Source organism: Phocoena sinus, chromosome 4 (assembly GCF_008692025.1).
Source record: "Phocoena sinus isolate mPhoSin1 chromosome 4, mPhoSin1.pri, whole genome shotgun sequence".
In the NCBI taxonomy this organism is placed as follows: Eukaryota; Metazoa; Chordata; class Mammalia; order Artiodactyla; family Phocoenidae; genus Phocoena; species Phocoena sinus.
Window position 1 is genome coordinate 96,535,864 of NC_045766.1, and position 12,961 is coordinate 96,548,824.

The window sequence follows — 12,961 nt, forward strand, 5'->3', positions numbered from 1 at the left end:
TATGGTAAACCAGAGAGATTCAACCACATTGAAATGCTGTTCTGTTTTATTGCTGGCTCATATCCCATTGTATGGATAAGCCATAATTTTTTTATCCATTCAACTGGTGATGGACATTTAGGTTCTTTCCATTTTGGTGCTGCTTTGAATATCTGCACACAAGTCTTTGCATAAACTTATATTTTCATTTTTCCTGAGTAAATACCTAGGAATGAAATTGATGGGTTATTTGGTAACTGACCAACGGTTTTCACCAGTGGTGAAACTTCATGAAATATTTAACATTCATACTCAAAATGTATGAGAGCTCCAAATTCTGCATAACACTTGTTATTGACAGTCTTTTCATTTTTTGCCGTTCTTAATGTGTATGATATCCCTCACTGTGGTTTTAACTTGCATTTCCCTGAAGACTAAGGATGTTGACCAGGAGTTGGTAAACTAGGACTGGGTGGCCAAATCTAGCCAACTGCCTATTTTTATAAATATAGTTTAATTGGAACACAAACATGTCCACTGATTTACATAATGTCTATAGCTGCTCTTGTACTACAATGGCAGAGTTTAGTAGTTGCAGTAGAGAACATCTGGTCTGCAAAGTCTAAAATATTTACTATTTGACCCCTTACTGAAAACATCTGACAACCCTCATGTCATCTTTTCATGTGCTTCTTGGTTATCATATATTTCCTTTAGTGAAGGATCTATTCAAGCTTTTTGCCCTTTATTCTTAAATGTTTTGTTGTCTGATTGAGTAGAAAATATTCTTCTAAATATTCTGGATGCAAGCCTCTAATTGGTAAATGTACTGCAAATGTTTTCTGCCAATCTGCAGTTAGCCTTTTCTTTTTCTTATTAGTCCCTTTAAAGTTCAAAACTAAAATCCGATCAAGTCCAATTTATCATTTTTTAAAGCCTATGCTTCACATATCATATCTGAACTGATGGAAACTGATTTAATTATTTTGATGTCTGAGAAAATTTGATTTTGTATAACAAAATAAGTGACTGAACAAGTATACAGGTTGGCAATGTAAATAGAATGTGTGTAAAAAAAGAGGAACATACTATGGGTTTATAGAAAAGAATAGGGTTTATTCTTTTAATCCTGAAACAAGTGAGTCATTATTTTATTGACATCACTATTATAGCTATTCTTTTACTTAATATCTTATGGAAATAATTGCTAACCTGATTATTCTCAAACTTGCTATTTACTGTTTTACAACACTGAGAGCTTAGAGGCTAAGGCATTTACTGCTACTACACTAATAGATATTTTTTACTTTTAGAAGAGAACTTTCGTGTTTTGCAGTTTTTCTATTGAAGTGGTTTTATCAACGTGACCAACTTCATATCAGCAATTTAGACCACATTCTGAAATATTTTGGAAAGTGTTAAGATAACCTGAAGAGAAATTAGACATGAAAGAATTTCTCCTACTAAATGGGTTGTGATGGTAACTCCTTTCTCACAGATCAGTGACTGGATGTCCATGGTAGTTTAGCTGGCTTAACTAAGTGCCTTGTGTTTGGGCTATGTTTCTTTACAGAGTTTTATTGACACTGACCACAGGCACTCAGAATTCTGGGGTCAACATTAAATGTCTGCTCAGCACCTGTGCCTATAGCAATAGCAATAGCAACCTGACTCGTCTGGTTGATCTAGAGGGTTCTATGAACTTGTAGCGCTCTACCTTTTGTCTGATTTTCTCATCTCACTACCTTCCTCACTGTTTTCAATGCCACAGGGCATGTATTTTCTTTTAAAAATTAAATGGGAATTATTTCTAATTTTGTTTTGAAAGGGATTTTTTTTTTCTTATAAAATTTCACAACACCCTTGGAAATATTTAGAGATACCCTAGGGTGTGGCAAACAGAGGATTAGAAACAACTGTCATAGTTCCAAAGTTCTACTTTGCCAACATGCAATCTTTTTTTTTCAGCCGTTCTAGTATTGCTTTCCTGAAATGCTCACATTCTTCATTTTCTCTCACTCTTGATTAGTACAGGCTTTGTTTCTCATATAGGATGCAATAAAATATTCTTCCAGTAATCTTATTTCTCTGTACTCCTGGGCTTTCCTGGGCGATATGTATGCCACTTTACTTATCAATGTTTTACTAGTTAAGCTTGTATCATGTTGTACTTTTTTTTATGATCTCTATCGTAAGTCATTTACCTGAGGTCTTTGCACTAACTGTTGAAAGATAACTGTTATTACATGACTAGTGTTCCAGGCCTTTAAGCCAGAATTACTTGGAGTGAAGATAAATTTATCAAAGATGAAAAATTATTATAGGATGCACTGAGATATACCTTAAAATATTGGGGAAATTGTTTAAGAATGTAAAATTGAATACTAGTCCAAACATTCATTTGAAGGGACACTTGAGGAACTTATTCAGATGAAAAGGACAAAAAAATTACTTAACCATTTTGCTGAGCTCTGAAAGTGTCAGTGGGGTCATAACTGAGTGAGCAAAGGGGTATTGAGGGAATCCATGCTGGGTGACAATGTGAGCATAGGTGTAGGGCCAGGGCCTCGTATGCACTGCAGAATGTGAGAAGATTTATACTGGCCAAAGAGAAATGAGCGATATTGAAAAGTAACAAATAGATAACTAATAAGGACTTACTGTATAGCACAGGGAACTCTACTCAGTACTCTGTAATGGCCTACATGGGAAAAATAATCTAAAAAAGAGTGGATATATGTATATGTATAGCTGATTCACTTTCCGGTATACTAACACAATGTTGTAAATCAACCATTCTCCAATAAAAATTTTTTTTAAAAAGACAGAATTCATGTGTAGCAAGATAATAAAGGGATTTGAGTTCCTAGATCCAGTAAGGAACTGGGATGAGAGTCTCAATATACTATTAAATTTGTGATGCTGTTTTGAGAAAAGATTTGTTTGTGTGCTTTTTTCTTTCTCAGGACTTTTAAAAGTTTAGCTCTAGAGAGTAGTATGAATTGGAATTTTGGAGAAAGTAGGTCAGATAAATGCTAATTTATTCAGAAAGTTACATGATGTTGATGTATTTATTGACATAAATTATTAGCAAAAGGGAGAAAGACTGGAGTCATGAAAATTCTGGGCAGAGGAAGCAAGAACACTTCCACTTTTGTTAGTCAGTAGTTCTGTGTACAACCTTCCTTTTTATCAGTTGGTACAGCCATCCTTCCTACTTTCCAAGGGGGGAATAACATGGTACATCAGGCCACAGTCTGTGAGCAAAGGTCTAATGTGATGATGCTGTGACTCTTGACTCTTAGCCCAAAAAGAGTGCAACCTAAGTTCATGAAGATTCCTAATCTCTTCTTCCTAACAAGGTGTTGGAAACAGGCCAGCTGTTTTTTGATTTATTGTGAGACCCGATAACCTTATAAGGTAGCAGAATATTAACCCTAGATTAACTGTAGGGTTAATCTAGGCACATAACTAAGAAGGGGAAAATTGGCTTGACCAAAATCTGTGTTATATATGTGAGATTATCTGTCTATCTATGATTTTGATAAGGTGATATATATATATATATCACCTTATCAAAATTTTATAAAGTTAGGACAAAACATTATCAGTTAGCATCAATTTCAGCATTACGGTATGGGGGTTAGCTACTCCTTACTCATTTGGGTCATGACAAAGTTCGCAATAAAAATGAGAGCAGGAAGTCCAGCCTAGCGAGAACCTAAGTGCGGTTTTGACGTTGAACTTCACCTGCAGACTGATAGAGGTGTGGCTGCCCTCAATTTAGTCATTTGTCCTATAAGAGAATTGGATTAGGTGAGCTGGGGATGAGTCTCCCTCAGACTTTTGGATAAGCTGCTCAGTGTCTCTGGGTTTTTTGCCACAAGTGTAACAATAGCATTCAGAGAACCAAGAAGTTATAGAAATTTTATCAAATTCTTGGGAAGTACAAAGTACTATGCACATACCTGGAAATAGTACTGACTGCTAAAGTAAGAGAGTGGTTCCCACAGCCTGGTCTCCAAGACGTGTTGTTTTTATTGCTTCAAAGGCCTAATGGAATTCTTCTATGTGGCTATATTGAGGTCGCCCAGGATGACTTTTGACTGGAATAGTATAAATTTAGAGTGATAGCTTTGGGAAACCCATGCTATTTAGAGGTCCTGACTGGTATATATACAATATAAGTCTTTGATTAATGAGAAATAGACTGAATTATTAAGTTAGTAAATACAGTCTTCCCAATAGGCAAAATATTTTTAAAATATGAATTCCCAGTGAAAGAAAGAAAGAAAATAATTGAAGTCCACAATCTCTTATCTAAAACTCTCAGAGCCAGACTTGTTTTAGAATTCAGAAAATCTTTGGATTTTAGAAATGTACTAGGATGCCTAGACCATGTATTAAGTAACCTATTGAGTGAGGTCTTGATCAGCACCCTTTAATTAAGCACATTTAAGTATAGGAATTAAGATTCCTATAATTAGAATCTAGGAAAATGGTACAGATGAACTTATTTGCAAAGCAGAAATAGAGTCACAGATGTAGAAAACAAACTTATGGCTACCAAGGGGGGGAAGCGGGGGTGGGATGAATTGGGAGATTGGGACTGACATAGGTACACTACTATGTATAAAATAGATAACTAATGAGAGCCTACTGTATAGCACTGGGAACTCTACTCAATGCTCTGTGGTGAGCTAAATGGGAAGGGAATCTAAAAGGAGTGGAGATAGATAGATAGATAGATAGATAACTCATTCACTTTGTTGTACAGCAGAAACTAACAAAACATTGTAAAGCAACTATACTCCAATAAAAATTAATTTAAAAAAAGATTCCTATAATTAAACATGTGAATAAGTCACACTGACTATTCAGTGAGATTAAAGAAAGATTAAGTGGCCTCATAACAGTTCAGATTGAGTTTTGTTGCCAAATTAGTTTGACATGAACTTAGGAAAACCTAACAAAGCTTTTTTGGATTTCTAAACTGTGACTAACGGGCTTTGGATGGACCTGATTAAGTAACCAATTATCAAGCAATTACTGTGTACCAGCTTTAAGATATTGCCATTTGCACTAACCTTTGTAAACAACCTGTCAAAGCAGACATCGTTATCCATAATTTACAAATCAAGAAAGAAGGCTCAAGCACAGGTTAGTGAGCAGCCAGGGCACACTTATAAGTATATGGCAGAGCTGCAGTTTGGACCCAGCTCCTTCTGGCCCCAAAGACAAAAGACAGTGTTGTTTCCTCATTGCTTAGTCAAGACCTTTGGTTAGTGTGAGTGTCCATCCCTGTTGCCTTCATAATTAAATAATAATAATAATGCCTTGAAAATATAGAGTTTCTCTGCTTACTCTGCAGTCTCTCTGGGGAAGTTCACCCAATAATCATTTATAAACTAAAGACACCCCGATGGATCTGGACCCCATTTGTGAGCATCACACTTAGATAGTAAACTTACTGTTGGACATTTCCAACAGTAAGTTGACTAATCACTGAGACAACAGTCAGTTGTCTCACTGACCCAGCGAACTCCAAATGGAACTAATCATCTTTCTTCTCAGCCCTGCTCCTTTTAGAATCCCTTATTCTACTATCTCAGTTACCCCTAAGCCAAAATCCACCCACTTCCCTCCCTTTCCAACTCTGTTAATCACTAAGTCCTGCGAGGATACTGCTGGAGACCAGCACTGAGGAAGCTGGGGGTTTTAATGTTCAGTAATTCAATTTACCGATAAGAAATTCAGATCCTTTCACCATTCCCAGATAGGATGTATAAAATGAAGGTTCTGACCAACTGTGGATAGCCAAGGTAGCCTTAAATCCCATTTACCTGCTCAATAATAAACTACAAAATATTAAACCCTAAGATTTTACTTTGTATTCTAGACTGCTTTTGCTTTATATGTTATTAAGTCTGTTTTCTTTGATCTCAAAATAATCTGTATTTTAGCTGTTTTGGTGGGTGTGCTGTGATCTTGAGTAGCTAGATATCACAATTTCCAATAACAATGCCTCTAGCCAGTAACAATGCCTCTAGCCAGTAACTTTGGATGCTAAAGAGGTGAAGTAACAGCCACCTATATTTTTGTTTCCATCTTTAGGTAAAAGGCCAAACCTGAAGGTCCACATCAATACTACAAGTGACTCCATCCTCTTGAAGTTCCTGCGTCCAAATCCTAATGTAAAACTGGAAGGTTTTCTCCTGGGATATGGAAGCAACTTATCACCAAACCAGTACTTCCCTCTTCCTGCAGAAGGGAAATACACTGAGGCCATGGTTGGTAAGATCTTTGGGTTTCAGGCATAGGAAGAAGAGGTAAAAGGTAATGGGTGTTATATGATACATAAATCTCGAAGCATCATTCTTTCTATACCCTCCGCTGAACGAAATGCCATAATTACAAAACATCTTCATAATTGTTGTAACCCATAGCACAGATTTTTACATTAAAAAATATGTAATGCATACCCTGCTTATACTGCAGAAATAATCAACTTCATTGCCATTATACCTACAGTCCCTGACCACATAACTAAATTTTCACAGGGACAAAAACTAGCTAAAATACCTTAAATCTCTGTAACATAGCTTGTTTATGTGGATTAATTTTCCTCCCTGCTATGTCTTTACTTTCTTCTGGTGGAAAATACCATCTACAGCTTTCTGGGTGTCTATTCATGCCAAGCTACCTTTAAAAAGAAAAGACAGTGTGTTACATTTAAAAATTTTTAGGGTATTTCAGACAAAAAGATTAAAGTTTGTATTTGTGTTATGAAATTTTACATTTCTTTGAAAATATTTTTAATCACATTAAAATGTAATTTGAGGATGTAGGTACCTTCAAGCCTTCTCCAGAAAAATTATTTGCAAATAAAAGGTTTTTAAAGGATAACATTTTTTTTAGAAGGGATCATCTATTTAAAATGCTGTCAAAGGCTTCCTGAATAGCCTAAGATGAGATTTATATTTTGATCCACTGCTAGGATTATTGCTAAACAGTCTTTTCATGAACTTCCAAAGTTTAATACTATAACTTGAACTACTGTAGACCAGATCTGACATTCATGCATATATGTAGCAATGTTGAAGATGAATCTATTTTGTCCTGCAGCCCTTTGTTCTCATTGAGAAGTCTCTGTTGTACTTTAAAATTAGGCAAGCTGGCTTCCCTGGTGGCACAGTGGTTGAGAGTCCGCCTGCCGATGCAGGGGACATGGGTTCGTGCCCCGGTCTGGGAAGATCCCACATGCCGCGGAGCGTCTAGGCCCGTGAGCCATGGCCGCTGAGCCTGCGCGTCCGGAGCCTGTGCTCCGCAACGGGAGAGGCCACAACAGTGAGAGGCCCGCGTACCGCAAAACATAAATAAATAAATAAATAAATAAATAAAATTAGGCAAGAGAGTAACATTATTAATTATAAATGTCTGGACTGAATTTTACATAAGATAAGCACTTTAAAGCAGACACATTACAGTTTGTAACCCTTCAAAATTTGGGAATTAGGCACTTTGACAAATGTAACAACACTAACCTTGACCATATAAACCATAAGGAATTTAAAAATTTGCAAATATTTCCCCACCATATTCACCCTTCACTATAGAAAGTGACTGGAAGCTGTATACGTACCCCCAAACAAGCGGAAACAGATCTACTGCTCCTTTACTTGTTGAGCATTAGAAGTAATATTTTACTATGATAATTTTTTATCCTTGGTAATATAGATTGCAAATTTGGTCAGAAATAAACATCCTTTCCCTATGATGTGGAAGGCATTCAATCCTAAAGTGATAGAAGTCAGACTGCTAATGAAAAATATGTGTAGAAAACTATAAAGAAAATTTCTAGCACAGATATACCAAGCTTTTACTAATTCAGTGATGAGGGATGATCAAATAGACTAGGTATCTTTTTATTTCTTTACAATTATTTTCATTCCTTAAAACTTTTTATTATGAAAAAATTCAAACATATAAGGAGAGGGAAACCTGTAATTACCCTCATGTCTCATCATACAACTTAAATACATAGCACTGTTTTGCTAATTTCTTTCCATGTATTCTTCACACACGCTATTTTTAGGGGTATTTAAAAGCGTAACTAGATATCATATTTGTAAAATTTATGAACACCTCAGTATGCACCTCTAATAGATAAGAAATAATTTTAATAATGCCTTGCTCTTATCACATTATAACAATAATCCCATAATATTTTTTTTATACCTAGTCCATATTTAAATTTCTCTGGTGATCTTTAAAAATGCCTTCTTAGGGTTGTTTCTTTTTTGAATCAGGATCCTATATGTTCTACATGTTAGGTTTGGCTGTTAGGTCTCATTAGTCTCTTTTATTCCATAACAGTCCTCTCTCCCTTCCCTTTTTAAACGTCATTGATTTGCTGGAGAAATTGGATTATGCATCCTGGTTCACATTCTGTATTTAACTGACTGCTTCCATGTCTCTTTGAACTGGCTCCTCTATCCCTGACTTTCCTGTGAAAGATATTTAGATTTGGGTTAAGTATTTGGGAGGAAAGAATACTTTATAGATGGTATGGTTTATTTCCTAACAACTCCCAAAGAGGTACATAATGGCTGGTGTCATACTTAGTGATGTTAAAGCAGTTTGGTGTGTTTAGGTGGCCTCAGCCTGATCCCTCCATTATAAAATTCATCATCAAATTTTCACTTAATGCTTTTAGCATCTATCAATGCTCATTGCCCAGATGCATTATTTTATACAGAGGTTGTAAAATGGTAGTTTGGTAGTTTTACATTCTAGATAGAATCTAATTCTATCATTCCTTCTGTATTTTTTAGCTGAAATTCTACATTAAAGAATTTTATTTACTTTTCCACGTTTCTTATCTAGTGTTTTAGGAAAGACAGGATAAATTCTCATCGTAATAAGTTGATGCCTGGAAATCTACAGTGGTGACCAATGATGTTGTTTGTTTTATAATCAGTAAGAATGCATTGGTTATTCTGCATTGATTTTTAGATATTTAATGATTTTTAATCAATATATCACTTATCCACCCCTATGATTCTTTTCATTGTCTAACTTAAATATGGTTGGTTGTTTAACTCTGGTTCACTATTAAACTGTGAACTTTTTAAAGTCAAAGTTTATGTCTTATTTGGTTATTCATAGCAGGATGACCTACATTGTGTAGATAGGTAATAAATATTGTGGCACTGAATGGAACAGAGTCAAGTCTGTGTAGAATATTTAGGCTGGAGGAGGCCATGAGAGATTGTCTAGTCTAGGCCCTTGTCATCAGGCTAATATATATCTAAACCATCCTAGAACAGATCACTGTGTATCTTAAAGATCTCTAAGCACAAAGCTTCCCAAACTTCTCCTGGAAGGCTATTGCAAGCAGCATTTTTAAAACTCTTACCTTATCCTTTAGATCAATGTGCTTTTTTTATTTATCTCCTTTCTCTTCTAGTATTCTGGTGGAAAAGGAAAAAAACATTCCTCTTAGATATTTCCTTTTCCATCTTTCTTTATGCCAAGGAATCTGTGTGCTTCTACTTTTATTACTTCAAAATGGACTTGCATTTCCAAATTAAATGTTATCCTCTGGTTGCTTAAATTGATTATTTACAGTCTTTTTTAATGATTATGATTGTAGTAATGGCTCTTAAATGATTAAACAGCTGTGTATTAGTTTTCAATTGCCACTATAACAAATTACCACAAACTTGGCGGCTTAAAACATCACAAATTTATTATCTTATAGTTCTGTATGTCAGAAGCCCAATGCGGGTCTCTCTAGGCTAAAGTCAAGGTTGTAGGCAGGGCTGCATTCCTTTCTGGAGGCTCTGAGGGGAGAACCTGTTCCCTGCTTTTTTGCAGCTTCTAGAGGGGCCCACATTCCTCTTCTACTTTCAAATCTAAAAAACAATACAAATGAATATATATATATATATATATATATATATATATATATGTACACACAAAACAGAAAAAGACTCACAGATATAGAAAACAAACTAGTGGTTACCAAAGGGGAAAGGAGAGGGAGCAGGGGCAAGGGATTAAGAGATATGAACTACTAGGTATAAAATAGAAAAGCAACAAAGATATATCATACAGCAGAGGAAATTATAGCCATTATTTTATAATAACTTTTGATGGAGTATAATCTGTAAGAATACTGAATCACTATGCTGTACACCTGAAAGTAATATAATATTATAAATCAACTATACTTCAATAAAAAAAAATCCAACAACATTGGGTCAAACATGGCTCACACCACATCACTCTGATCTCTTCTGCCTTCCCTCTTCCACTTTTAAGGATCCTCATGATTATATTGAGCCCACCTGGATAATCCAGGCTACTCTCCACATTTTAAGGTCAGTGGATCAACAATCTTAATTGTATCTGCAACCTTAATTCTCCTGTGTCATGTAACCTAAGGTATTCACATGTCCTGAAGATGAGGATGTGGGCAGTCTTTGAGGGCTATTATTCTGCCTGGCACAGACTGTATGTTTGAAATTTGTGTCTCTATTCTATTCCCTTTCTGCTACCAATTTACAGTATGGTCATTCTCAATTCTGTTCATCTGTAAAACAGTAATAAAGTCTATTTTTCACAGATGTGCTGTGGGCATGTTAGTGAATTCATGATCATAAAGTGATGAGTTGAAATCCCTTGGGTCCAAGTGGCAAGAGCAAAGAATTTTTATTTCTTTATGGAAAAAAAGTGTCACTTATAACCCCTCTTCTTACTTTATTCTGTAAGAGGATAGTAGTATTTCTTCAGTTGCACCAAACTATACCCAGATATTGTAACTTACTTTCGTTTTCGAAACAAATATTAAGTGTCACTTTGTTTGACTCATTCCACTTCTTGATGTGTTTAAAAGATCCCACCACTGAAGTGAGAAGCTGTTGATCATTCAGAAATATTGAAGTTAACGTTTAGTGATATGTGGACTAAGACTCCTACTAAATAATCATTTATAAGCATTTCTACATTTATTTTAATATCTATCTATCTAGTATTGACAGAGGTACTTTCAAAAGTCACTTGCTGCTCTTACATGTAAAAATAAAAACCATAAAATATTCCCTTTTGCTATTTTGGAAATTAAAATTCATATGAAACGTCTGTAAAACTTTTACTTCTGTAGAATCTTCTAAGATTTTTGTAGATTAATTGGAGCAGTAGAAAAAGTAGTATTTTCCCAGGTGACTATTAATAACCATTAATGGCCTTGAGTCCTGCAATGATGTGCTAAAATATGATTCTTATATAATAGATCTGCTAGTTTCCCATAACCTTTTTTCCCACATCATGAATGTTCTCATTTCTGGCTTACACATTCAATTTTTGCTTTGTTACTTTTATGTTCAGCTGTTGGTAATTTTGCAAACATCCAAAAAAGGAAAAAAATGAGAATTTTTTGACATTGAATCTTTATAGACTCATACTTCATGATGTTCTCTTGACCTCTGAAAATACTTTAATCAACGTCACCTGGGAAGGAAAAAGTTACATTCCATCTGTTTTTTAGAGCAAGTTAAGGAGTTATTTTAGTATCCTTACTGCAAGAAAAGCTTAAATTGGAAAAAAGTCATATATGTTTATCACTACCAGGAATTCTGACTTAAGGATTTGTCTTCCAACCAGGTGTTAGGACTTCAAAGGGATCTAAGAGGGCAAATTGCTTAATCCTCATGTTCTCACAGCTGCTAACCTTTACATTCACCGCCCTAAGAGAGCGAGTTTCTCACACTGAGCCTCTCAGTTACTCGCCCTGGTTGCCATCTTGCCGGTAACCCCTCAGAGTGATTCCTGCTAGGGAGGAGGCGGACGCGATACCGATAGCCCTGAGGTGCTCTGCCCTGGAGAGATCCTGGACCAGAATGCTAATATCTACATTCTAGGAAAGATCCTTCTCTGCCTGGAGAGGCAGCACCATGTGGGGAAAGAATATGTATGTTTTCAGGGAGACGGACCTGGGTTCAAACTCAACACAACTACTTACTACGGAGTAGTTCTGGGTAAGTCATTGAACTTCTCTCAGTTTCATTTTTTTCATCTATAAAATAGAAAAATAATCATTCAGGAGTGTTGTGAAGACTATAAGTTATTTGTGAAGACTATAAATTATTATGATAAGACTAACATAAACCCTAGCACAGAGTAGGTATGTTTTATAATTTTTGTTAGTTGCTATTATAACAAACTGAGTGGTTTTAGATAATATACCGAACTTTCTGAGCTTTGTTTCAGTTGCTAATAATGAATGGACTAAATCACTGGTAAAGTTTTGGTCAGCTCTAAGATTTTAGCGCTTAGATTAAAAAACCTTAGTCTAAGTAATAGTCCTGTGCTTTCATTTTCTGTGTTGTTTATTGGAGGATGCAGTGTCAGTAAAATTGCAGAGGTAGATTGTTTTAGCAGAGCTGTCGGTAACTGAAAAGAAGTAACCATACTACTGTCTATCGCAACTAAGAAGTGTTTTCTTGGAAAGGATAACTCCCCAAACTGATTAAGAAACCAAAGAAGCAAAAGCTAAGACAGTGACACAGCACTCTTGGCGCACACACAAGTGTCTTCCATAGTCACCGTCTTTTAGTCCTAAAGGGGGGATTCCCTTTCAGTGCAATTTGGCTGAATAGTGTTGTCAGGTGACTCTTATTAGAGTTTCACAGCCGTGGCCTCCAAAGGAGAAGGTGAATCTTCGCAAGAAACAGCTGAAAGGGTTTGGCATCCCTAGATTTCACTTTTCTTGTCTCTGTCTTACAAAGCAATTTTTAGCAAGAACATGGCAAGAATTTTGACCTGTCCTACTAAATATAGATCAAAATAAGACCTTGCCACTGTTTCATTTATTTTAATGGATGGTAGTTTTATCTTAACAAGTTCAGGCCAAACTTCAATCATCAGTTTCTTATTCTGACATTTCTTGCTTTTATTTCACTGGGGAAAATTAATTAAA

The 12,961-nt window shown here is 35.6% G+C and overlaps 1 protein-coding gene across 4 annotated transcripts in view; it reads left to right on the forward strand.

The window, feature by feature from the left end:
- ABI3BP (ABI family member 3 binding protein) overlaps positions 1 to 12,961 on the forward strand; it is a 276,389-nt gene that overhangs the window by 56,317 nt on the left and 207,111 nt on the right. For all 4 annotated transcript variants that reach the window (XM_032631466.1, XM_032631463.1, XM_032631465.1 and 1 more), the window contains exon 2: positions 6,094 to 6,273. In XM_032631466.1, the coding sequence (XP_032487357.1) occupies positions 6,094 to 6,273 (180 nt within the window). The remainder of the gene's footprint in view (positions 1 to 6,093; positions 6,274 to 12,961) is intronic.